The sequence below is a fragment of the Sylvia atricapilla genome, chromosome 8 (assembly GCF_009819655.1).
Source record: "Sylvia atricapilla isolate bSylAtr1 chromosome 8, bSylAtr1.pri, whole genome shotgun sequence".
Classification (NCBI taxonomy): Eukaryota; Metazoa; Chordata; class Aves; order Passeriformes; family Sylviidae; genus Sylvia; species Sylvia atricapilla.
In genome coordinates this window covers 10,527,063-10,554,619 of record NC_089147.1, presented here as the reverse complement: position 1 = coordinate 10,554,619, position 27,557 = coordinate 10,527,063, and the positions used below count along the sequence as shown (strand labels likewise).

The window sequence follows — 27,557 nt, the reverse complement described above, 5'->3', positions numbered from 1 at the left end:
TCCATTCACAGCAGCAATGCAAAGGCATCAGGATGTAAACAGACTGACATTTGGTATATTTAGGGTTTAATCTATATGCAAATCTCCTGAATATACTTCAATAAAAAAATAATTCACAGGAATTTATGTTTACAACTTTGGGCGTGATTCTTTATGTCTTTAACTAATGGTCTCAGATCTGTACTGTTGTATTTTATAACATGGAGCTGATAGATTGTTTGGAGCAGAACTGAACATTTCCTTTTATAAATACAGAAGAGACCTGATCGTTTTTTCAGATGTAACAGAGAGCAGTACGACGCACAAGACCTCTAGCAAGTTTAAAATTCCACTTCCTTCTCCCTGTCCCCAGCCCACCTGTCTTTTAAATAGGCAGACAGAGCAGCATGGATGCTCCAGTTGGATCCTCAGGTTGGAGAATCAGTGATAAGGACTCTGGACACCTCTGTGTAGGTGATGTGTCCCACGGTCTAAACACAGAATGCAACTTTGTGAAGATTTGCAGAAAGTGAGAAACCAAAAGATCATGGAGGAGACCCATAGCATTGTTCTAAGTATGCTCTAACAAATGCAGTGTGAGGTCAAGAGCATTCCCAAGGACACACACAGCACCGTCAGCAGGAGCTGAGACCTCCAGGGGATCTGGCTAGACTGAGTATAAAAAAAGAAATCCGCATCAGAGACATCATTTTGGGGCCAGAAAAGGGCCTTAAAGAAAGACATAGGTCACTACCTCCTCTAGTTCCTCCCACTGAGAACAATAACTCTTCAAGACAGCCAGCCTTGATTGAAAGTCTTCAAGCAATGGAGATTCATCATTCCATTAATTCTCACAATTTCTCATTTCCATGGCAGTGAAACAGTAGTTTTCATGCAAAATGAGAAGCAGGCATTTTGAAAGGAAATGCTCATACATACAGAAGAAATGAATCACAAATGCTCATACTTAATATCCGCCTAAATCTCTCACAGCAACATGGAGGTTATAAACAAGAGACCCAACAATTTTCAGACCTTTATCTGGATGCAATGCTCTTTTTAATCTTAAATCCTCTATAATGCAGGAAATGCTAAAATATATACTTTTGCATATCACCAAGCAATTCATATGGAGATAGTTTAATTGCCTATTTCAGTAGGAGCCGCATTAGTTATCTGCATGTAATTTCCAGAATATTTTATTCATATCATGTTTGTAGACAGACTAAAAAAAGAGGACTCTATGCACTTTGATGGCTTTCTCTTTAAAAAGTAAGAATATTTACATGCCATATCTGATTCAAAATATACCAGTTAGTAATATTGAATTGGGAAAATTTAAATATAGTTTCAAGGCAAAATACATGAGGAATACATAGAGGTAAGTTAAGAGCAAACCTGTTGCAAGCAAAATCAATAAAAATATTCATTAAAAGTCTTGGCGACTCAGAGTTAATGGTTCTCTTAGAAGGCTCTCAAACACCTTAAGGGGAAGACAATGCACAATGAAGACATTTAATTAACCTTAACTCTGACCCCCTTAGCAATAGTATTCACATATCTTGCAATCATTATTTCTTCCCTACCTAATATGTACCTCTGAGAGCACACTTTCTCATCACCTCCTCATCACATGGATCTCTCCATGCTCCTCTAAATTTCTCCAAGATAAGCATAAGGGACACTTAATGAAATCACAAAAGGAATCATAGGCAATGGAATGAGATTAACGATAAGCATAGATGGAGATCATCTCTTCTGCTGGGAAGGGAAAATCTCCAAGATATGAGAAGAGGATCTGTATTGATGCAAATGCAGCTGTTCCCCTTGCCTGGTGCACCACAACAGGAGATTGATGAAGAGAGGGGAAGACTTATAGGCAGAAACAGTGTTCTATTCGACAAAAAAAGAGAAACTGCATGATTCTGGGAGTGAGGAATGCTGCCAAACCAGTCTGTTATCTTGAATCCCTGTTTGTAAGAAATAATAATCATGACATTCTCATGGGCACCAAAGCAGCAAGCCCTTTGGAGGTAAGTTGAAGGATGGGAGGAAGAAACCAGTCTAGGTTCCTTCTCAGAAAACTTACCAGGTTTCTGCTAACACTCTGGGATTCCCCTTCCCTCAACACTGTAACCAAAATTAGAACCTCAGACTGCAAATTGTTAGAGACTTACTCTCTAGGAGCTTTTTAATTCAGCTTCCAAATGCACACCTAATTCAGCAAGTTTGTAAAGACCCCCTGAAAAAATACCATTCGGAAAAAGGAAAAGACTGAGGATTTTTAAGATGTGAGTAAGAATGAGTAAGATGTGAATAAGATTTACACACAAACCCCTCAGTTTTCACGGGGGTCCATGAGGGCACACAGGTTTAATGGAAAGGGAAAGAAATCCCATACTTTACAGAAATCCCTGCTGTGGGAGGTGATATAAGAAAAGTGTCATTTCCTTGCCCCACAAAGAGTAGTCTCAAAGGAAGTCAAGCAGGTCTTAAAAAGGCAGATTTGCTAAAGGTCGACATGCATTAAGCCTTCAGCTGTGCTGGATGAAGAGCAAAAAACACAACTGAAAGTTGTATTTGAAAGTTATTTGGAGAAGAAAAGAACTATCTGTTCTGCACAATTACAAAATAGACATCCTAATATAGCAGTTATTTGAAATAGTTCCAAAAAACAGGAATGCAGACTATTGAGGAAAGTAAAATTTAGTCTAATATGGGTTATTTTCCCTTGACTTGTAAAGGCAGTATACTTTTACCATATCAAGTCTTAACTGTGAACCCAAAAATCCTCTTAAGTCAACAAAGAGGCTGCCATTTACTTTATCAGACTATAAATCCAGCCCCAAAGAAGATAAGTGCAATGTGTCATTGATAAATGATGGAACTGAGGAGAGCTATTTTCCTGCCATAACCAGTTCCTTCAATCCTGAAAGCATTGTCCTCTGAAGCACAGCCTCTGCCAGGGCAGCACATGGGCCTTTTAAACAGAGCTGCAGCATAACCTGCTGTGGAGGGGAAAGCAGCTCAAACACTCACACATGGGCCAGGAGCAGGTACCCTGCTCTAGGAACCCTGGTGCATCCCCTAGCCAGCCCATGGTTGCCCAGACGTGTATGGGTATGTTTTAACAGCTGGAAATAGCAGAATAAATATGCTTGCCTAGCCCCTCTCAGGCTGTTCAGGACCAGGAATTCAGGCTCAGGAGAGGTTATATAGTTCCTGCAATCACCAGACCCACTCCCTTGGAAGATGCTAAGATGAAGCCAGCCTAGAGGGATGTGGACAGGCTGGGACAAGGCCAACAGTAGGAGGTTCAACAAAGGGAAGTGAAGAGTCCTGCACCTGTGTCACACAACCCCACACAGCACTACAGGATGGGGCAGAATGGCTGGAAATCTGCCCAGGGGGAAAGGACCTGGAGGTGCTGATCAACAGCAGCTGAACATGAGCCAGGTGTGCCCAGGTGGCCAGGAAGACCAATGGCACCTGGTCTGGATCAGCAATGGTGTGTCCAGCAGGAGCAGGGCAGGGATTGGCCCCCTATGCCCAGCACTGGTGGGGCCACACCGTGAATATTAGGTTCAGTTTTGGGCACCACACTACAAGAAAGACACTGAGGTGCTGAAGAGTGTCCAGAGAAGGGCAACAGAGCTGCTGAAGGGTCTGCAGCACAAATCCTATAAGGAGCAGCTGAGGGAGCTGGAGTTGTTTAGCCTGGGAAAAGAAGACTCAGAGCAACCTTACAACTCTCAGAAAAAGGAGGGTGTAGCAAGGTCGAGCTCAGCTCCTTCTCCCAAGTAACAAGCAACAGGCAAGATTCTAAGATTATCAGGGTAGGTTTAGATTGGGTATTAAGAAAACTAAAAAGGGTTGTCAGGCACTGGAACAAGCTGCCAAGGGAAGTGCTGGACTCAGCACCCCTGGAGGAATTTAAAAGATGTGTAGATATGGCACTTAGGGACAAGTTGTGGACCTGGTAGTGCTGGGTTAATGGTTGGACACGACTATCTTAGAGGTCTTCTTCAATCTAAACAATTACTGAGTCTGTGATTCAATCCTGTTTCATTTATGAGATTTGATGTGATGATAGGCCAACCTATCCAACCTGAGGGCAGTGCCCTTTTGCACCCATATGCAAAGCAAAATATCTGAAGTCATTACTTGCTAGAGCAGACAGCCTCTGCTGTATTATGTCATCGTACAGATTGTCAAAATAAATGGCCTTGAAAGATCTGGTAAGAGATACCAGGAGAGAGGCAGACAGATGGCTTAGATGGGAAAAGATAAACTTCATCAGAGCTTTGCTCTGATTTGAGCTCACAGTGTCTTTATTGTGTCTATCTTGGACATGGCTTTTCAAGGGTTTGCAGACCCTGCATAGACAGCCTGGCCTGCCTGAAGGTGAGCTGAGACAGCATGAAGAGAGAGTCCAGACCCTTTCTGAGAAAGCTGCTACGTCACTGCTGTTGTTTCACTGGTAGAAACTCAGCCCTACAGGTAGCTCCACTGCCCAGGCTTTGACTGTGCTTGCTAAGAGCGAGTCTGGTGGCACCTTGCAGCAGCCAGCTTGGTCTCTGTCTTTGAACCCGATATGGAAGGGCCAGGCAACACCTCTGGTCTGGATTATCCTCACCTGCCCACCATCCATGTGTCCTGGGTGTTAGATCAAAACACAGGGACTTTTTGTTTGAACTCTAGAAGAATCTCTCTGGCAGCAAACATGAATGACTTTGTGATAAATAATTCCTTCCCTGCCCTTTGAAATCCATATGCTGCTGATAACTCAGCTATTGAGTCATATTGGAAAAGAGTGGAGACCTTTTGCTCTGCCAGCTCTTGTTTTAAGCCTAACTGCTAGTTCAATGCAGCCATGAATTTTTGCCTCCTTGCATACAATATTTTGCTATCTAAAGCAGGAAAAGCATGAGGAAAAAAAAAACCCTCATCCTAGAAGGAAATTAGCATCCAGCAGCCTAATAACCCATTCACTGCATCACATGCAGGGTGGTATAATTAAAGCCATAAAATATTCAGAATTGATCTCCCCATTTGGAAGATACACTTGCAACAAAACTAATGATGGCTGCTGCTGTGTGCCTAGGAGAGGATATCTCCCCCAAAAGGCTGCTCTCCCTAGGGAGCTTGCTGCTTCCATCCTGCCTTTCCCAGGGAAGATGAAAGTTGGGTAAGCCAGGCAGCAAATACATTCAGTTCCTGCCCAGCCCCAGCTCAAGGGGTCACAGCTCAACTCTTCAAAATTTGAGGTGGGCTGTTCTCCTGCAAAAAGCTCCCCAGTGCAATCCAAGCCCAGCAGCACGTCCTGCGGAGCAGTCACCAGCCCCTGCTCACCCCTCAGCAGTGACAGAACTTGTCACCAAAGCAAGGGGCATCCAGGCCTGGCAGATCAGTGACCCCTGCTTACAGACTCTCAGTGCTTGTGGAATTGGCCCCAGTTCCCACAGGGCTGACGGTTTACCAACGCACCCCATGGCACAGTGAGTTTTCAGGTCTCCTCTCACCTTGTCGGTACCAGGAGTGCATTAAATTTCCTGCCTGTGACTTCTGCTAGACAAAAAAACAAAAGACAAAACAGATTGATTCCCCAGCCAAGGATTTTGTTTTGATGGTCTTGGTTTCATTGTATAAGAGTAAAGATCTCTTCGCGTCTGTTATGTTCCATTTTGAGGCAGGACAAATTCCCTAATTTGGAAAGTTTCAAAAGAAGGATGAGAAGTCAAGACAAAAACCCTTTTAAGTAGGGTTCATTGACAATAGTGGTTTAAACTGAACAGTAAACAGAAAGTGTCTGATCTGATTTAAGAAGATATCTTTAAACTCTGTATTTCATTTTTGTTCTCTGCTTTCTATCCCTATTTCAGCTACTGCAGTGATAGTTTTGCCATCTCTCTTCATGCTTCAGGGCAGGGCTATGAAGTCAGTGCTCTCCTTGTAAAACCAAGTATCTCAGAACCATTTGGTAGGACATCTTCAGGCTGATGCCTCCTGCCAAGTCTCCATCCATCCCATCCCAAGAAAGAAGATGAGGAGCCCTCTGTCCAGGCCCATCTCCACTGCCCTAGACCTGCTGCAAAATAGCATTTATCCCAACCTACTACATGGAACAAAACCCATTACTAAAACTCTGGGCATCAGAGGCAGTAACTGCAAGAATTTACATTATAACCCAGTAGCTTCTCCCACTACATTCCATTCTGAGAACCAGATATTCTTCTGGCATGTGTAGCTAAGAGAGACAATGCAGCCTGGGATACACCCTGCAGCCAGCTTTGAGCTAGAAGAAAACTATTCCCACAATTCAGCTTAATTTTGCTTCCTGTTCCTTTCAAAAAAATAAAAAGATCTCTGGTAGAAGATATTGGATTACTCCCCTTGATTTTCAGCTGGAGCCTTTAGGAGATGTAAGAAGTAATTATGATCTCCTTCTTAAATGTCGTGCTTCTGAAAGCCAAAAGTAATCTGAATAAAAAATTAATGGATCAATATTCTCCCACTATTTTTCGCCAATTAAGCCTGTAAGTTAGTGCACCTTAAATAATGTGCCAGAGCAAAGGTTTCATGGGCTCAGCCTTGGCTGATCACCTGTAAAAATTAAATATGCTTAATTTTTATGTGATAACAATTATGTAACTTATTTTTGGAAGTAAATAATTCAGCACAGATGAAAGTCACAATGCAGAAGAATGGACTGTGCCTGTGTTTTGCCTACTGATAAGGGGCAGTTTTGCTGTCCTTTTGAATGCCTGCAGGACCAGCATTAACCTCTGCAAACATCTTGAGAAAGAAATATAAAATAGCCCTCCCAGCAAAGCTAAATTCCACTGCCAGCTGACATTTGTTTCTTTTTATCTATACATTTGTCTAATTAAGAAGATACAGTGCCATTTTAATTTTCATATAAACTCTTAACTTCAATGGGGACGCATTCTGCAAACCAAACAAGGATTTATTAAGATAATAAAGCAAGCACTTCATAAAAATTTAAATGCCTGCTCTGAGCATCTTTTTTTGTGGAACTAAGAGGCCAAACTGGGGGAAGGATCTGCAGCAAACCACGTCAGCAAGCTCATGCCCAGGCGCATGTGTGAAGTCTGTGTGTGTAGGGGTGGCATCCCATATCTGAGGCCACTTGCCCCCACAGCACCCAGACTTCAGCAGATTTTAGCTGTGTGTCAGCTTTGCACCTTTGCAAGCACAGGGGTGCCCTGGTTCAAATTAATAGATTCATTTACAAGGACCTTGGCTGGGGGGGGGAGGCATATTACTTTCCTTTGCTTGTGCTGCATCGTCTGTTTATAACAACACAGTTAATCAAAGGAAGGGGAGATGAAGATCTTTTTTTGCCAGTGTGGCAGGAAAGACCGTGAAGCTTTAATTGACCCCTCGAGAGACAAAGTGAAAAGCTTGTGGAATGAGTTGAATTTTTAACACAAGGGCATGTTTTCCTTCCAGTTCTGCTCTAGAGACTAAAAGGAAGGGTCATGCTCCCAGCTCCCTGCTGCCCTGGGTGCAGCTGCTGCACCACCTCCTTACCTGAATCATTTCAGACGCAATGCAGCTATTAATACCTCGGGGTGATGACTCACAGTAATCCCTTAAACCCCGTAATTGAAAAAAAAATGGCCACTGCCGACTAATGATTTTGAGGCTGGGGCATAATTAATTGACTTGTGGATAAGGTGCCTGAGGATTTTAAAGTGATTTGTAGCTCTGCCTCACTTGTCTGGGCTCTACAAGCTGTTCCCAAAGGCAACATGCCCTGGATCAGCCAGGCAAAATGGTATCCAGGTCCTTTGAGACCAGGGCTGGGGGGACAAGGCTGTCCCATGTGCTCTGTCCTCCATCCCTCCCAATACATGGAGGCACCAAGGTGGATTTAGAAGTGACAGCATTGGCAGGCTCCCACCAAGGTGGGTGAGGAGGGACCATGGTCGTTGTTACTGAATCAAAATTCTGCAAAATTGAAGAGAAAAGGGACCATATAGCACGTTTGAATTTTTGGGTTTTTTGTTTGTTTGTTTTTAAAGGAGGGCTGAAAAATTCCAAACTCAGCAGTTGGAAAGATGGGGAAAGAGGAAAGGACTCTCAGAAATACTCAAAATGTGATGAGAAGTTCCTGCAGAGAACTGATGAAGTGTGTCTCCTCTTCCACAGGCTTTTACCTGGTAAACTCTTCCAGTTACCTTTATGACAACGAGTTTTCCCCCCAGCACTTTATTTCTGGATAGGAAGAGGGAGTAAGAGGCTGAAAATACATGTTACAGCACAGGGCAGAAAAGGACAAGCTTCCTCTTCTCTCCTCCTTCCCTGGTCATGACTCACAGCAAGATTGCACAAAACTGAGGACAGGCAGGGATTAGCTGCCTGGCCAGATGAAGAAAGATGTGCTCAGGGGTAGTTTGTTATAGCAAGACCTGACCATGTTCACCCTCCACACAATGGACAGCAGGTTCCAGTGGTGAAGGTTACCCAGGATTGCTACAATTTGTTCCCGGTGCTGAATGTGAGCTTTGAACCTCCCTTCTTTCCACTCTCCTGGTAAATCTGAATTGTAGAAGCAGCATTTTCCTGAGTGGACCCAGTAGTCAATAGGCTACCACAAGTTCCAGCTGATAATTGATGTTTTAACACATGGAAATCCCTGGAGGAGATAAGCCTATAGCTTTCAGATGCTATATTGAGGAATCATTCTAGCCAAAAAAAAAAAAAAAAGCAAATGATCTGCTTGCAATTTGCACAATCACTCTGCAGATGCGGACATCTGTGTGAAAACAATGAAAAAAAAAAAAAGTGTGTTAAGATAGAAGCAATGGCTTCTTTACAACTAAAGTCTTTTACTTCTTCTAAAAATCTTGCTGCTCTTCTCCTCATGCCACTGCAGCTCCAACAGTACTATCATAAATAATAAACATCACAAGCCATGTGGCAAGAAAATCTAAACAGCACCATAGCTGCTCATCACTTCACTTAAAATATTCTAGTTGAATTTTCTTTCTGCTGCAACAAACATTACATTTTTCCTCTTCTTCTCTAATAACTGTGACACAACCAAAATGCAAGAAAGCTCCCTGCAAGCCCCCAGCATTATGCAGCCTCATTAGGAGCTTTGATTATTTATTTGGCACATCTCCAGCTCGGCTGAGTGGCTGTGAGTCTGTCAGTCCTGAGTGCTGATTCATATCGCCAGTGGTTAATACAGTTCAAGTGCCAAAGGCAAGCCAAAGGGCAAAGTCAAAATAGGTAACAGCATCAGCTGGGAAAAATAACCAATGCACGTAATGTCAGTGACCTTATGATGACCCCACTGAGCTGGTTTTTTTAAATGGGAGGCACAGAAAATGAAGATTTCATGCCTAGGGATGTATTGATAACTTCGTGGAAATGACCACAGCCCAGCACTCTTCTTCTATCTTCAGTTGTTCTTTTAATGATTGCTAATCTTGTTTTAGGACAAGAAAAACTGTACTTTACTTGAATGCTCTGGGTCCACAGGGAGGTTTCATTTCATTCCTCTCTTCCTTTCTCTGAAGCACCAGATGCTACACAGGACTAGACAGCAGTTTGAACTAGAATGCAAAAAAATAGCCTTAAGAAACATTTGCATTGCCTTAAAAGTCCTCTTGGAACCAGACATGCAGATTTTGGTCCTCATTTGAACCAGCTATTTTTTCCTTCACTGCAGCAGTATTAAGGAGGTTGACTGAAAGTCAGCAAAGTTGTCTTACATATAATGCCCCTGGGACAACTGACCAATGACCCATTGACCATCTCCAGGTTTAGTGAGCAGGACAGAAACAAACCTTCAGCCTTGTCTGGAAGTGCCCCGTTTTGATCTCTTTATCTTACACTAGAGGGAAAAAACAGCCCGCTCTCTGTTTTGTAATAATCAGGTTTTGTGGAGGCATTTCCTCTGACTTTTCAGATTAAATCCTCACCTAGAAATTCTTCCCCCCTATGACAAAATATAAGTGATTAATATTATTGCCAAAGGAAGCAACAGATGAATAAATAATAGCTTTATTTTTAACGGATCCCTTAAAAGGCGTAAGTACCCCAAAGCTGTCCCACGGGAGTTATACTTTACCACCACTGGGTAAATAGAGATTTTTCTAGAGGTTTGTGAAGCCCAAATCATCCATATTCATGTCAAACACATAGAGTTCCTGTCAAAAAGGCTTTAATCAGACTCAAAGCAGAATGTAGGTTACTTTTGCACCAATAGCTCCTGATACGGTGATCTAAAAAATGTCATAGCAACCAGTCCTGCAGTGGGCTGGATTTTTCCTGAGTTCTATCAACAGCGCAAATCATGTCTTGGGCTTCAAGGCCAGAGCAAGGAACCAGCCCCAGGGACTGCCAGCACCCTCCTCTTCAAGCTGATAAGTTCCTAAGTTGTCTTATAAGAGGAGAAAAAAGACATGAAGTAAGAAATAAACGAGGAGGAATTTGGACTGAAAATGTTCTTTCCACGGGTGTTAAGCAGTACATGAAAGTTGGAGTATTATGTTTAGGATCCAGCCTTTGAGAAGGCAAGTTCTCCACTCCATGGGGGTTGCTGGGATGGGATTTGGCTCCGGGTACAACATCCTTCCCAGCTGTCAGACTTCCTAGCGCACTTCGAGACTAGCTGGCTGTGCTGTGACCTTCCCAACATACCAGCTTCTAACAGGAGAGACACATCCAGACCCAACTACTCTGCTCCAGCCCACCAAAGCTCTTAAGGGACCAGCACCAGAGAAGTCTCCACCTGTCATGACCTGGGCATTTCAGGAGTACTAGAAGTGTTTGTGCTGCATATAACCCATGATGTGGCCTCAGACAGAATAACAGAATCAGAGAATTTCTAGGATGGAAGAGACCTTCAAGATCATCAAGTCCAACCCATGCCCTAACACCTCAGCTAGATCACGGCACCGAGTGCCATATCCAGTCTCTTTTTTAAGCCCAAGTGTTTTCCAGCCACAGAGCATCCCACAGCAAGGCACGGTGTTATGGCTCCCACCACATCTTCAAAGAGCACTCTGGGACTCCACTGCTGTACAGCTGGCAGCTCCAGCAGCCAGGCAAAGCAGCTTTTCCCACACTGAGTTTTCCTGTGTTTCCTCCCAAGTCTGTCCTTCACACTGCAATCAGCCTTCAGACACCCCTCATCTCCTTGAAACTCAGATCCCCATCCCTTCACATGCACACCATGTACTCCTTGTACCCTGCTGGGGACAAGGAGAAAAGCAGAAGGGGTCCTATCCCCCTTCAGGAAATGCTAATTAGATTGTTTCAACCTGCCTCCTTCAAAATGTACTGTTATGGACCAATAAATTGCACACCCAGAGGTGACATTCCCCAAATAAACGATTACTTAAGGATTAGTCACGCAGCTGTACCGAAGGCATATGGCTGGCTTTGCAGGAAGGATTATTGGAGCACAGATGAATACAGATGACTCAAGCAGCCCGGGCAGGGACCTGTCCTTCCACTTCAGCTGGGTATAAAGCTTCAGCCTTCAGGTCTGTCTACCTGCATTTGGCACCTCCTAGGCACACCTACCACACTGCAGCTGTTAATTATGAAAGAAAGCAAATCCTTCACAGAAAGAAAGATTGACAAAGCGAAAAAAGTGTTTGGCTTCCTGAAAAGATCTTGATCAAAGCACTTTAAATTCTTCCTCCTCCAACTGGCAGTTTCTGAAGGACAGTGGAAAGACAAGAATTTTCTGAAGCATTTTCAGAAGCAGGATTCACGGGGGTACCCAGGGAGCTCTTGGAGAAGCCTGAGCACACGGCCCTCAGGCTGCACAGCAAACTCCTCTCCAAAGGGCCATTCTCAGGGAGAGATGAAGCTGCGGAGTTTGTGTTCTCCTTCAAACCAGAGCTGCACTCCCTCTAAGAAAAACTGTTCTCTGCAAGTGCATAATTCATATTTTAGCCTTGATGGTGTGAAAAGAAATCCTACAGCTGACTTCACTAAAGGTTTCAAATCAACCCCATTATCTGTTACATTAATAATTGCAGCTTTTAGCATAGTGAAGCCCAGCAGTTTCATAGGATACAGCAGATGCCCTTTGATTGCTCTGCTTTTTTTCCTTTTGCTAATTTAGGATAATGGTTGGGCTCTAAGATCTTAGAGATCATTTCCAGCCTTAATAATTCTGTGATTCTATTTATTACTTCCAGGACATCAGTGGGACATTTCTTCCTTTTTTTTTTTTTTTTTTTTTTTTTTTGGAGGGAGAGAGGATGGAGATGGGTATGACACTCGCTGAGGCATAGAAGAGGCAAATGTTGCTCTCCAGACAAAGAGACCTGCACCTTGCATCCACCTAAACCCATCATCACTCTCTACTTTTGTCTTGGGGCCCACAAAACTGTAAGACTCACAGAACAAGCTTGGTAGCAATAGGCCTTAGTTTTATCAAGACTATTCTATCTTCATAATTTCAAACACTTGTCAACAAAAACTGCTGGGGGAAAAAAAAAAAAAAAAATCGGCAGGTGACCAGGGAAACTTGATTATTCTCTGTTTCCTTTCCACCTCATCCGTTTTTCCTTCGTCCCCAGATATCTTTCCTGCACTGTCTCTCTCCGGCAGGGCGCGGGTGACGAGTCCCCGGCCGGCAGCTCCCGGTGCCCGGTCCGAGGGGTCCCTCTGCCGATGGCAACCGGGGCGGCGGCCGGAGCGGAGCGGGGGATGCCCCTGAGCTTTCCCAGGATGCTCAGCCCGGGATGCTCCGGGACAGCCCCGGGTACCCCGCACCCTGCCCGGGATGCTCCGGGACAGCCCCGGGTACCCCGCACCCAGCCCGGGATGCTCCAGGACAGCTCTGGGTACCCCGCACCCAGCCCGGGATGCTCCGGGACAGCTCTGGGTACCCCGCACCCAGCCCGGGATGCTCCAGGACAGCCCCGGGTTCCCTGCACCCAGCCCGGGATGCTCCGGGACAGCTCTGGGTACCCCGCACCCTGCCCGGGATGCTCCAGGACAGCCCCGGGTACCCTGCACCCAGCCCGGGATGCTCCAGGACAGCCCCGGGTACCCTGCACCCAGCCCGGGATGCTCCGGGACAGCCCCGGGTACCCCGCACCCAGCCCGGGATGCTCCAGGACAGCTCTGGGTACCCCGCACCCAGCCCGGGATGCTCTCGGATATCCCGGTCCAGCCCAGCAACACTGTACTGTTTTTCTGCTTTCAGTTTTGTACTTGTTTTCAGTACTCAAAGAGCACTGAGGTGCTGGAGTGTGTGCAGAGGACAGTGAAGCTGGTGAAGGGTACAGAGCACACATCAAATGAGGAGTGGCTGAGGGAGCTGGGGGTGCTTAGCCTGGAGAAAAGGAGGCTCAGGGGAGACCTTGTAGGTCTGTAGCCTCCCCTGAAAGGAGGGCGTAGCCAGAGGAAGGTCAGCCTCTTCTCCCAGGAAACAAGGGACGGGATGAGAGGAAACAGCCTCAGGTTGCACCAGGCAAGATTTAGATTGGATATTAGGAAAAATGTCTCTACCAAAAGGGTGGTCAGACATTTGAATAGGAGCCCAGGGAAGTGGTGGAGTCACCATTCCTGGAGGTGTTTAAAAGAAGTGTAGATGTGGTGATGAGTGTCCTGGTTTGGTGTTGGTCTCGGCAGTGATGGGTAAACGGTTGGACTCAATGATCTAAGAGGTTTTCTCCAACCTAAACAGTTTTATGATCCTATGCTTTTAAGATGTGGTTTCCATCTGTGGCTGTGTGGGATCTGATCCCATGGCGGGGCACAGCCCACTGGGGCAGGCAGCAAAGTACCAAGACAGTTCAGACACTCCCCATGTCCAGGGCCATAGGATTACTTGCTCTTACAGTAGTGCAGGTGGCAGTGTGGCCCCACAGTGTCCTTTCCTCCACCTCAGAGCGGGGAGGGGATGAGCAGGTCACAACCCAAACACAAAACAAGGCATTGCCTGCATTCAGGTTTTCAAGCTGCCAAATAATCTCAACTTTCATGAATGGAAAACACTATTCCTCCCCAGCCTTAGGGAAATTAATCTATAAGTCCTCCCCTCAACAGGGACACAAACACAAATCCCAAATCCCCACACAGGAAGAAAAGGCACAATGGGGAAAGGATGAATGATCTTAGTGCAGTGGGCAGAGGATGGACCAACAGCAATTTTCATGAGTTCAGCAGCTCATACCCAACAAATTGTCCTCAAATACTTTTCTCACAATTCATCTACAGAACATTCCCAGTGATATAGTCCAAAATAATGAAATCTTATTTAGAACACTATTTACATTCCAAGTGCCCCAAATCACTGCATTGAAGATATGGATGATTCACCATCTCTAATGACCTGTCAAACCTGGGGGAAGGAGGTCAGAACCAAGGAGGTTTTTCTAAACTCCCCTGGGCTTAGTGGAGACCATAGCAATCCTGCTAAGTGGAAAATAATTTGATGCTGGTCCCAATCCTTCTTTCACATTCATTTAGCCAGGTGCAAAGCTGTCAATAGCAGTGGCAATACACTGCTTTAACACAGGTATAATTTAGCAGAGGGTCATGTCTGCTTTGTTCCCTGAAGAGCCTTTAGAAAAAGCAATCTGTCAGACCTTCCTATTCAGGTCATTCCCAAGTCGTGTTCTGCAATACAGTTCATAGAGAATAATGTCGAGTGTTTTCACTTTAAAGTGTGATTATAAAAGAATACCTGGTAGCCAGAGGAAATTTCAAGGGGTGACAGGAGTCCTTCCAACTCCTCTGAGGGTCTGACATTGCATACTCCTCAGACAAGTAAGTTATTAAGTTGCTTCCTTCTCACCCTTTAGTGGGAAGCAGAACTAAGTGCAAATCCAAGTCCCAGGTATTTCAGATTTCATTCCTGGCTTGCCATATTAGGTTTTTTCAGCTTTTTTAACAGGTGTTTATCATCTGAGTAGCTCAGCTTTAATGGACGAATAAAAGTCCTCATGTTTGCTGAATACAGATGTTTGCAGCTGCAAAAAACCATCTGGGGGCAGCGTGCCAGCTTTCTGCCAGTGCTGTAAGGCAGCAGTAAGGTGTTTTATCACCAGGGAGGATGGCAGCTCAGAAAACTCTGAGGCACCTCCTCTACAGACCACACAAACAGAACTGCTGTGTTCCAGCAGTGACACCTCCAGAAAGGTCCCATCCTAATATCCCTGATGGTGGCAATGACCCCTCATTCTCACTGACCCCTGGACTAAGAGCTCACTCTTGGCCCCTCGTGTGGGACTGGGTACTTTGCTCCACGGCAGCTCTTTTCAGGATGTTCCCAGCTAATGGGCAGAACTGGCCTTGTGACCAAGTCTGCTGCAGAACACACACATCCCTGCACACAAGCAGTTTCCTTTCCACTTACAGCCCTAAGCCATTTTTAGCCTAACAGAGAGGAGTTACAGGTGCCATCCTGAGAATGCTTTGCTCTCCTTATTACTTATCAGCAGAAGGTATTACTGAAGTCTTACAGTGCACTCGTGCTTAGTGCTTCCTCTGCCCGGAAAAAAGAGCACTAAGAGGAAACTTTATACTGCCATTTATTCCTATTTTACTTTCTTCTCATCAAAACTGCTCCCAGTCCAGCTTATAATGACAGTCCTTATCCCCAGCAAGGCAATCCTCATACCCTCAGAGATGCACTTCCCTCCGCAATTCTCACAGTTAGTAGTGAAACTCCACTTTCTTGGCACCCTTAACCACCAAGCACTTTGGAGGGGTGCCTGTGCCTCGCTAAAGGGAGCTGAAAAACTCACTGCCTCTGATTCTGATGGGCTCAAATTAGTCTACAGGTTCTGCTCCAAGTACCTCCATCTGCAATGGACTCAAGATCTTTGTCTGATTTGCAGAGGGCAAAAGCATTCAGTGAGCTCCTTGCAAGAAGATTTGAAGTTCCAAATGTGAAATCAGTATTATGGGTTGATACCAGGTATTACACAACAATGCTTTAATTGCCTGTTGTCCCTTTTCACAACCCAGGCTGGGAAAGAAAAATAGGTTTGTTTCACAAGCAGTACCATGCCAAAGGAGAAGCAGTGAGGACCTGGCAGTTCAGAAGCTGTCTGTCAGCTTTGGTGCTACCAAGAAACTTTGAGGCACTTCAAGACATTCTGCAAGTTCAGCACATTGCAGTGTATTGCACAAAGAAGCCATAAGCTCTTTTCTGCATCCAACCCTGAGACAATGATCCATTTGATCCATATCCCTTGAGGTCCACCAAAACTCTTCTATTACTTTGGATGAGATTTGATTTGCACCCAGAGACTATTTCCTAAAGAGTCACCTAGATTTTGATAAGGTCCAGCATGAAAGGATGTGAGGTATTTGTTCCTGCTTTGCAGATTTAAGATGTGTCTGTTGTACAAATAACAGGGACATCCACACCTGTAATTTCTAAGTGCCAGGAGTGGGAGGACAGGGCTGGAGGGCAGGAGAGCAGTGGCTGGATGCATCTCTTCACCCAAATGGCAGAGAGTGCTCACCATCCCCTGGTCCTGCCAACCAGCTAATGAAGCTCCATTTTGGCACCTAGGTAAAGGTTAAACTTTCCAAAAGCACAACCTACTGTGGCTCTTGAAGGATGATTTTCCCACAGACATGAAGGAAGAGGATATGTTCAAAGCAAAATTAGGATATAGACATGTGAAATGTGAAGCTGAAGGCTTATGGTATAATTATGATATCTCAATCTCCATTAACAAGTGGATTTTTTCCCCCTCTCTTTTTCCCCTGACAAGAAGCCAGGCGAGGTCTCCCACTCCTCTAGCACAGGTGGATAAATTAGTGCCCAGGTGCCTAAAGGTGCAATTATCACAAATTTCATGAAATTTGGGACTTAAAATGTTAAATTTGACTCTGCCTAATTTTGGTAGACAGGACAACCCAGCATTAGCACACCCATGGCAGGCAAAATTAGTGGGTGGTGCACAACATTAATTCAGCTCCTTACCCATGTGCGCCAGGATGCTGCCTTTAATTAAATTAGCATAAGCTATCTCTTTGACATTCTGATTTAATATTATAGACTCAAGGTTTTATCCCAGCAAATGCATAAAATGTGAATGCATCCCAGGGTCATTTTTTCATGTTTCTCTATATGTTCGCTGTTTTTATTTTCTTAATGACCCAGTTTGTCTTTGCCAGCTGGAACGTGTGTGTTACAGACCAAGCCAAGGTTTGGTCCTCAGAAGCGAAGGGCAAATCACTACAATGGTTTCTTTACTGCAGCCAGGGTGGAAGGGGTCCCCAGTGGGATGGAGGAGACAGATGGCTGCCACCTACCTAAAAGTCTTCCTGAGCCTGAGGAACAAGCAGTAACTGAGACCAGTTTGTGCTGGGCTTGAATCTACTGCTGCCCTACTCAGGGCAGAGCTCACACAGGCCCCTTGACCACTCTCCAGCAAATTATGAGGGCTATGGAACGGCTCCTCTCCTTGGGCACCTTCCTCTTTTTTAGGAGCACTTTGGCACTGTCATGTCCTATGAAAATGTCACAGACAGCTGAGAGTCATGTTCAATATCCAATGCACACAGCAGGTCACTCTGCCTTCCTCCTACAAGGAGATTCCTTGCACTTTGTTTGGGAAGGATTCACTTCAGGCCCCTTGTGGATGAAGTCTCTGGACCACAGTGTCCCCACCTTATGTCCAGTTCACTTGCCCAGCACCCTCCTGGATGGTTTTCTGCCACCCAGGTGCCAACCCAAACCCCATCATGGATGTCCCCTTGGTATCAGCACTTTTCCTTCAGAGTGTGTTCTCTCTCCCTGTGTGCAGGAGGTCTGTTCTGGGGTGGTGAACCCAGGAGAACCAAGGAACCGAACTCTGGTTCTGCAGCACATGACCTGTTGCTTCCACAAAGCCTTCACATTTGCATGTTACAGAATTAATCACTTTAAATTAATGCTTGCTGGTCTTCTCATCTCAATAAACGCACTGAATGCAAAACAGTGTCATCCTTACAGGGACTATTTCTAGCTCTACAGCAGATTAAAACTAAATTAGCTGATGTTTCAAAACTGGCAAAACCATGTATCTGCTGTGCAATTTCTAATGCTGGCAGACTGTTATTAATGGTGGGATGGCTTGTATTAAAAATTCTATGTTTATGAAATGCACTTTTAAGTGCTTGGCTGTAGCAGCAGAACACTCCCTTCCTTTGTTCTTTAAAGGTAAAAGAAACCTGCTCTACTCAGGGTCATTATCAGGTATGTTGTGACTCTACTGCTTATCTGGTGCCATTGCGTGTCTCCTCTTGATTCAGCAGCTGAATTTTTCTGAATTTTTACAGTTTTCCCACCCCACGCTGGGAACTCTTTTCTCCTGCTGCAGGCTGAACTGTGTCCCTCATGTTTCACCCTACAAAGAAAATCTGAGCTGTGACAGAGTGATGTCCTTGTGCACAGAGAGAACTGGATAATTGAAGCTGGAACACCTTCAAGACAGCCTCCTCTGTCCTAGTATTTGTACTTTTGTCTTGAAGAAAAGCTTCCTACCTTTTCAGGAGCTTTCACATTTATCCAGATCTTGCACTACAGCGTGAGCACACACACTGCGTGATTAATTTCATATCTCCAGGCTCAAGGAAAAGATGGGTGTCCCAACCGTCCTTAAGCTGGCTTGCACAGCTCAGGAGGAAGAACAGAGGCAGGAGAGGATGGGTGAGCCCTGGAGCTCATCTTCCATCCCAGGGCAGGAGTGGCAGGACATAGCAGGCCACGTTGATACCACTGGGAATGCTCCTGGACAAGGCTGTTCCCTGGGGACAGCCACGTTTGCACAGTGTCAACACCTTTTCCTAGAGTGTTGAATTCACATTATCTCCACTTTTTGTTAAATGAGCCGTATGGGCCCTGTGCCACCCTCCCAAGACAGCAGCAGAGAGCTCAGGGTGCTCAGCTGGAGATTAAAGTGAGATCCATGCAATTTTACAGCTACGCTTGGTAGGATTCAAGGTTTGTTTTCACTGAGAGCTGACACTTAAAAGCAACATTAATTTATGGTTGTCAGCTTTTTCTGCCAGTTGCCATTCCTGCTCTCCACCCTGGTGTCAGGGCCCACACTGCCCCCTCTTTAGTGCTGGCACCTCTCTGGTGCTCAGCTGGAGCTGCTTGCAGAATCCAGAGCTGGTAAGAAATTATAGCCATTGCTGCAGGAGAGAACATGCAGAAAAACTGCCTCTACTGATATTTCACAAAGAAAAATTGAGTCTCACTGAGCCTCCTTGTAGCTATGCAGAACCTTTAATACAAAACAGGTATGTAGCTTTTGGTGGAAAGACCCTATGAGCAAAGGCAAGGGAGCTGGATATCTCTCCATCAGGCTGCTCACATTACGACAATGCTTTCAGAGGAATTCTTGCAGGAGATGTTGTCTTTCAACCTGGCTACCTAAGGGGCTAGTTGCCCCAAAATAGCCACAGTCTCACCTGTTGCTTCCTGCCCAGGAAGAGGTTTGTGTTGCTGAGTCTCTGCTTGTTGTGAGGCAAGTTCAACCCTCATGGTGGTATGGAGACTGAGAGCTTTGCTCCTGGGGTAATAATGAAACCACTGCACTTTCCTTTAAAGGGTGCACTTGTGACAAAGGGTTATTTTGTGAGCCATGGCCCAGACACCAGCCTCCTGTCGCCTCCACTCTGCAGCAGAAGCAAGGCAAAGTGCACAAGACACTCTATCTCATCGCCTGCACTGTGAGGTGTGCAGGCACCCACGGCCTCCAGCGAGGGAAATGCCCCAATGCCCAGGGTTTTTGTGTTCCCAAGCAGAAACATTTGGCCTTACCCCCCTGTGAGAAACCCAAAGACAGTAACAGCAGCTGCTGCCCCTGCCCCTTTGGAAGGGTGGGGAGCCCTTTCAAACTGCCTTGCCATAACCTGGGCAAGAGGTGAGACAAAACACGGGCTGCCATAGCTCAGCTGTGGGCAGTGGAGGCGGGATGATGCAGTTTGCTCACAGTGCTGGCTGCCCACAGATCCCACAGCAGCTCTCAGCACCAGCAGGGATGCCCAGACAGCTGCTGGCCACAGGCAGGGTGCAGCCAGCTGCTCACTCGGTCAGCTGCACATTGTGCAAACACAAGGTCACAGCCCTGGCAGGATGAACCCACACTTGGGTGTCATCTCGTACTCCTCTTTCTCAGAATCACTCCAGAAGTTTTTCAGCAAAATGTTTTACTTCAGGGGATTTTTTTTTTTTTTTTTTACGTTTTTGTGTTTCTTCTCTGAAAAGTTCAAGTTCTTCAAAATTCAGCCCGCACAGGAGTTTAGGGCCAGGTTCCATCAGGTTTATGTCAAAAAATATTTTAACACTGTTTCAGAAAATGTCAGATTACCTTGTTCGAACAAATTCTAAATGGAAAACCTCTAACTAATAATTTCTATTGCTTTGAAAACTAATCCAATCTTTTCAGTTTAGTTAGAATAGTCAGTATTTACAAAACATCTTTATAATAATAAAAATTAAAATATTTGATGGATGTGACTCTTTCAGCTCAATAGTTTTCCCACGTTGTTTTGTAAGCCAAATTTTTAATGATCTTATCATCTCATGCCTGAGTAGAATAGACCTACATAATATTTTCAAAAGGCAGAAAAAATTTTCTGTTTGTCCTGTGTTTTGATCAACTCTGAAATTGCTGCACTGTTGAGTTCCCATAGGCACTCAGCCTCCTGAAGGGAAAAAGGGAATGCTAATTTCATGGTTGGCTTTACTTAATGAAATAAAAATATTCTTGCCCAAATGTTGTGCAAATAAGGCGCAATTCTTCTCAGACCCTGCCCTGATCACGCTGCACTCAGAAACATGTGATCTGATTATCCTCCTTGAGCAAACTGACTGTCAGGCTTTGTGCCCCAGCAGGAAGATGGGCTGTTAACGAGTCAGGTATTTACAGCACAGATGTCAACAATTTGGAGTATTTAATCACAGCACACTTCAATTTGTCCTCAGCTCAGACAAACGAGCTGCCTGTGCCAAGGGTCACGGGTGTGTATGGAACTGGTCCGGGTCTATCCAATATCATTACATATATCCTTGGCTTTGTACAAAAAAAGAAATAATCTCTAACCAACAAGTGCTGGATTAGCCCATCCCCAGCCAAGGCCAGCTCCTGTATATGTACTGAGGCTGAGCTCTGTGTAGGCTTAAAAAGGCCCGGGGTGGGGATGAGGAAGATTTGCTTTTTCTGACTAATGGCATGGCATACATTTTGCTTGCAAAAGGCCTCTCAGATATGAAATTTCACAAATATTATGAAAAGGCCTTTTCTGAGTGCCCAGAGACAGTGCACAAGCTAACGCTGTAGCACTGAGCTGATAAAAGCACACCCTGAAGGAATGAATAATTGAAGCCCAGCCCTAAATATTAATAGAATACAAGGAGAAGAGGACACATTCCTCAACTTTGCACTTACCGAGCTGCCTGTTTGGATTTGAAGCACAGATATTCTCACAAGCACTCTAAGCTCCTTAAATCCCGTCCTGGAAGACCATGGTGCTCCAAAATAATGCTACCTTTGTCTGAAACTCCCCAGCTCATTTTGTATTCAGACCTCAGGAGGAATGTGGTGGTGTTTATTGGAAGATGTGTTCCAGAAGCAGATGGAAGCAGAGGACACTGTTTGTTCCCACAGAGGGGAGAGCAGCGTTTGTGCAGGAGAGGGGATGCACTGAGAGACAGCTTGCAGTGAGTGGGGACCTCCTCCAGCTCCAGGGATGCCCAGCCAGGGAAGCCTGACATGATGCTGGAGTGACAGGGGGATATCACAGGCACACAGTGGGCACCCTTCTGGGTAATGTTCTAGTTTGGGAGATGTTTCCAACATGCTGGCCCCAGCCTGGGTTCTAAACAGGGTCAGCCCAATGCATGGCACTCACAGGCTGAGTGCTGCAAAAAAAGGCTCACAGCCAAGCAGACACATAGGAGCCACCCCCACCCACCTTCAGGCTCTGTGGGCAAAACCCTGCCCTGACACCCGGCACCAGAGTGAGCCATCCATTGGCAGGGACACAAAAAATGGACAGAAATGGTTTTTTTTTTTTAATTCAAATGCCATCTGAGCATGGAGGTTGCTGTGCACATGGTATCTCGTGGGAGCAGGGCAACACTGTTCTTCAGCAGCTCATGGCAGTGGCCAGCCCTGATAAACCAATTCCCCTGCAGCCTACACAAGCCCTCAGGCCAGTAAAATACATGCAATTTAAATTAAAATTTAAAAAAACGAATTTCTCTCTGTCTGTTGGTATGTCTTCAGCTGATGTCTGCTGGCACTAAAATAGCCTTAAGTACCTTCTGGCTGTAAACCAGAGCCATCTCAGGCATCAGAGCAGCCACACTCTGACCACCTCACACAAGACTGGAGGGGGAACTCCCATTCCTGTGGCTTAAACCAGGGGCAATCTCCTGAAAGGTGGTGTGACACAGTGATGGGACAGCCAGGAACCTGGCAGGGTAACTTGGGACAGCCAGGGAACCAGCAGAATAACTTGGCACACCCAGATGTCCAGGTTGGACATCAAAAAACAGCACACCCCTGTCAGTGTGGAGCTGCCCCAAGGCTGCCAGCTCCATCCTCCTGCAGCTACTCAGAAGAGCCCTAAGAAACAGGAGGGGGTCTATGGGGTCAGACAGCATTACAGCCCTGCTTCTTTACCATATGAATCCCCATCAGACAGACATCACTGTGCTGCCTCGTGGAAGCAAACACATCCACGGGCATCCGCCACTTCCCAAATTTAGAACAATTTTTAACAAGCTGGAAGCAACAAAATAAACAACACTTGATCTGCAAGCTCCCGGCTCTTGACAGCGTCCCCAGAGGTGGTGGAAAGCTGAGGAGATAGCTCCTTGCTTTAATTGGTACATTAAAATTCTTCCAGGCCACTACACAACTGTTAATAGGCAACTTAATTAAGCACTAACACAGTTCATATTTCTACCCTCCAGAGGCTTTTGTTTCATTTTTTTTTTCTTATTACATCCAAAGCCATGGGGAGTTTTGTCCTAATCATGTAAAACAAGCTGAGGGCAGTGACACCATGCAAGTTATTTAACTCCTGATCTCCAGACACCATTGCCAGATGTCCAGGCCTGCAGTTTTTTCTCCAAAAACAAGCCAGAGGACTCCAGGAACAAGGTGTGAATTGCTACAAGTCGACAAAAATAAATGTCAACAATCCTTAGCACCAGCAGCCAAGTGGCCCCACTGAGTGCCAAAAGGAGATGGTGTTGGGCAAAGACAGATCCTCTGCAGGCATCAAGTGACAAAAAGCAGGTGGGGGTTTATCCATTGCCTCAATGACCATGGAGTCTTATTCAGCATACGTGAATATCTTCCAAAATGACTCATGCTGCCCTCTGCCTCATACCACCCAAAGGAGACCCCTGAGGAGAAGAAGTGGCAAAAGAAAGACACAGAATCTTCCAGATCCCCAGGAGAGCTTTGATACTCGGCTGCTCCCAACACCTGGCTCTCTGTCACCTACTGAAGGAACAAGCACCAATGCCTCAGAGCACACCCCAGCCCCTCAGTGTTTCTGGGCAACTATTTCCCTGTGTGCAGCCTACAAGGGTGGTTTGATGGATTTGCTGAGGAGGCCTTCAGTGACCGTGTTCGCAAAAGTTTTCTTATTTCTAGTGCTGGGCTTGGGTAAATCAAACCTTGCTCCAACAGCTGTTGCGGGAAGTGACCAGTTTAATAGTCATGCAAACAATAGTTTGCATTATAGGTGAGTTATGAGCCATTTAAGTTGAAGAGCAACTGAATTTTACTGCTACCAGGCACACTTAAGGTAATACACACAGACTGAGGAGGAAGGGGTGACTGGAGAAGCCAAGCAGTCACCTGGCCTGTGGAGGGAAGGAGCACATATTCCTGGTGGAGAATGAAAATTAATCCCTCTGCTCAAGGAGAAATGGTTTATTTGCCTCAAAAGCCTTGTACACCAACAGGCACATTGCCAATGTGTGCATCATGATTCGTGATGGAGCTGTGAAGCTGAGGTGGCATTTCCTTCACTGGCAAATAAGGTCTGTCTCCTGCTGTAACATTTTTAGTCCAAGGGAACAAAGAATTCCAGAGCCCCTAAACACAGCAATAGTGTAGTTAGGGATTTCTAGGAGAAATATTAACAAACAGCTGGGAAGGGGACAGAGAGGGAAGGGCTCTGGTGACATAAAGCAGGGTGGCCATATGGGCCTTAAGTATGGTTTGCATTTGTTGAAGTAGTGTCCCAAGGGTAGAAACAGGATCCCATGGGGGTAGTGAGGGACAACACCAAGCTCCTGTGTTGGTGCAGGGATAGGACTGGATGGGCTGAACCCACAAGCACCCCTGTAAGAGAAGCTATGTCACAGCACAGAAATGTGCTTTGCAGCATGACCTAAACCTACAAGATGCCCACTAGGTTAAAAGTACTGCAAAACAAAATGGTTTGAAAATAGACCATTAAGTATGTTGTCATCGAAAATGCCCCTTCCTTCCTTCCTTCCTGCTTCCCCACAACAACAAAAGCTTCTATTGATTTTTTTTTTCAGAATAACTTTTTTCACTTGAAGAACATAATTTTGTGGCTATTTCTGTGGATGGTTCATACAAAAATAAAACCTAAACCTGGATTGGTTTCCATTCGATTTTTTTCCTTGCTCCTCTCTTCCTTAACTTTTTCCTTCCACCAGGAGAGGGGAAGGAAGAGACCCCTCAGGGAAAGCAGGCACTAATGCAATAAATCAAAATCTGAAAAAAAAAGGGGGGGGGGGAAGAATCCAAGTTTAATTTCCATTGGAAACTAAAGCTCAGATAGAACAGGATACAAAACATAGTTGTGCTTTCTAGGAGTGAATAGAGAGAGATAAAGGCCTTAGCTAGGAATGTGTGTCAGCAGCCCTGACCTACCAAACACCATGTCCCCCTGCTGAGGTGCCAAATCCAAGAAAGGGGCAAAGATCTCCAAGCTGTGACCAAGAGCTGGTGTCAGACTCCCTGCAAGGAAAGCCCTCAGGGTTGTGTGGCATGGGAGGATGAGCTGGGGAGTGAATGGTGGGAGGGATCTCCTGAGACTCTCAGGACTGGTGCCTAGAGAAGACAAGTATGGGTTGCCTCACCTCTGGCATTGTGCAGTGGAGGAGACTTTGGGATGAGAATGAGCCATGAATTTCTGTGATCTCTGTGAGAATGCTCCCAGGGTGGCATCTGGCTTTAAGGAAGGTATTGAGGTTGGGAAAAGGTTATTCAAGGCTATTCAAACCTAGAAAATTGCTTTTGGTGTTGTTTTCCCCCTTCACACCAAAGTGTCCAAGCCACACTGGCTTTAAGCTAAAAGTGTCGCCAGCCTCTGTGTTTCTCTGTTTGGTAGAAATCCTCCTCGTCTGCCTTCCTGTGGGAAACACCTGCCCTTACATTTGAAGAGAAACTTTTCCAGGTGGGTCTTTGCCAGGAGATCCGGGATGCTGAATCACCTTGGGAAGAGCTAGGTGGGCAGTGCAGTGTCCCCACATCCCTGCAGCGAGCAGCAGTCTGCTCCAGCTCCCAGCGCTGCCCTGCAGAGCAGATGCCTTCCTTCAGCTCCACAGCGCCGGGCAGGCTGCAGCATCCCGAGCTCAGCCTCACTGAACACACCGGGATTTTCCTGGGAAACACCCGCCTTGACACAGCACAGCCTGCAGAGATCCCTCACTTGTCCTTTGATCCGGTACCCACAGGGGCAACAGGCTCCTTAAGCACAAAGGTTTTGCCCGTTCTAAGTGACAGCACATACTCATTAGACACTTGGGAGTGCTTGAGGTGGGAGCTGGGTTTCGCAGACACAGCTGAGCTGAAAGCTGATGCTTCCAGCGGGTGGTGAGAAACCACTTGAATATTTAAATACATGTACCTGTCTGCAGTGACTGGGGGGTGAAAATGACCTTTTAAAGCATTTATTGCACATCTGTTTTATCACCTCCTTGGAAAAAAAACCAGCTAGGAGGCCAGGAACTTTGTTTCTCTTCCCAGTCCTTTTTCATTTGACTGCATGATACTGCTTCTGATTTTCAGGACTTGAGAGAAACACTAATTTCATGCCATTTAACAGAGATTAGTATTTCCCTTAGAAATTCGGGGGGCGGGGACGTGGGAAAGAAAACTATGTACACAAACACTTCCATTTGGTCAGACACTTTCTTTGAAATCTCAGAACTGTATTTGCTGTCACCCGATTGCTCCTTTAGCAGCCGGCATTGAAGCTGAGTTTTATCAAGCCCTCGCAGCGAAGGCGGCGGTGAGGAAAGCGCTCAGCCCGCACCACCCCGCTCGGCCACCAGCTGTCGCTGCGCCGCGCCCGGCGCTGACCCCGCCGCAGAGTTCGGCCTTTGTCCATTGTGGGCATATTTATTTATTTTAACTTACTGATTGCTTTGTGTCCAGGAAGAGCTGCAATTCCATGATACTGCCCACGCATCCTGCACTGCCCTGGGCTATACAAGCACTCAGTAAGACATAACAATAGACAGAAGTAGTGGCCCGGGCACTCCGCACACACACAAACCTCTGCCGAGTGTATCTGTATCCTTCCAGGACCTGCCACAATTCAGAAGTGACTGCTCCTGCCAGCTCTCTCTGCAGGCAGTCCTAAACACATTTGTTCTCTGAGTTAGATGCACACATAAGGGTGGAAAGATGAGGTTCCTGTCCTTCAAGCTGCCAAACCCAACACGTCAACTGCAAGAGAAGACAGATGGAGCAAACAGCGGATTGGAATCTTTTATTCAGTAATCAGTCCTGCTGTGTGGGTAACATCTTAGCAACTGGAACCCAAATATGCAAAAATACTGAGTTTTCACAGTGAAAAACCAGACAGTATAAAATATTCCAGTATTGCCTCTTAGAACCATTATTGAAATAAGACCCCTGTTTCAAAGGCAACGTGCTTATTTATTTTGTTTGTTCTCTATGCTTAACCCCTCCCCCCCAAACACTTATTCAGACAGTGACCCTCCTCAGCCCCACATTACCCACACGTGTCGTGGGGGCAAGAAACACTACATGAAATCCCTTCCTGATTTCCAAATGCTCATTGCAAAACCTCCTCCCAGCGGTGCCAAGCTCCAGGAAGACACAGATGATGGGAACAGGGAGCTGTGCTGATGTTCTGCACACCGCAGACAGTGGTGCTGCTACTGAACTCTGGCCAGAGGCTCCGTCTCCCGGAGGAGCCACCGAAGAGCTTCGTGCCGGCCTTGCCTCTCCAGCTCTGCTCCAACCACCTCCCTGCACCTCTGGTGGTACTCGTTCACCCAGTTCAGCTGCAGAAAGGGAGGGGCAGACACTCAGCACAAACACAGAACACAGTTCATGACCTTACAAGTTACGTGCAGCCGAAAACATTTGTAGGCCCTTGTGCTCTTTGCATCTGAGCTGCATCTTGTCCTAAAGAGACAGATCTCTGTTATATGGAAGTGACTTGTAAATTTGATGAGGGCAGGAACTGAAGCAATTCGTCCTGGGTTTTCAGAGGAGCCAAAGGTCAATTCAGCTGACAAGTAAAGTCTCTGCAAATCACTGCCTCCAGCAAATCTGAATAGTTACCTTGGCACAGTTTAATAAATA

General features: G+C 45.8%; 2 protein-coding genes across 3 annotated transcripts in view; one reads left to right on the top strand and one right to left on the bottom strand.

The window, feature by feature from the left end:
• Window positions 1-27,557, top strand: part of ADD3 (adducin 3) — a 322,976-nt gene that overhangs the window by 152,950 nt on the left and 142,469 nt on the right. The gene's annotated exons all lie outside the window — the stretch shown is intronic.
• XPNPEP1 (X-prolyl aminopeptidase 1) overlaps window positions 26,698-27,557 on the bottom strand; it is a 31,116-nt gene continuing 30,256 nt past the window's right edge. For both annotated transcript variants that reach the window (XM_066323611.1, XM_066323610.1), the window contains one exon: window positions 26,698-27,253. In XM_066323611.1, coding sequence (XP_066179708.1) covers window positions 27,125-27,253 — 129 coding nt within the window. In that variant the 3' untranslated portion in view covers window positions 26,698-27,124. The remainder of the gene's footprint in view (window positions 27,254-27,557) is intronic.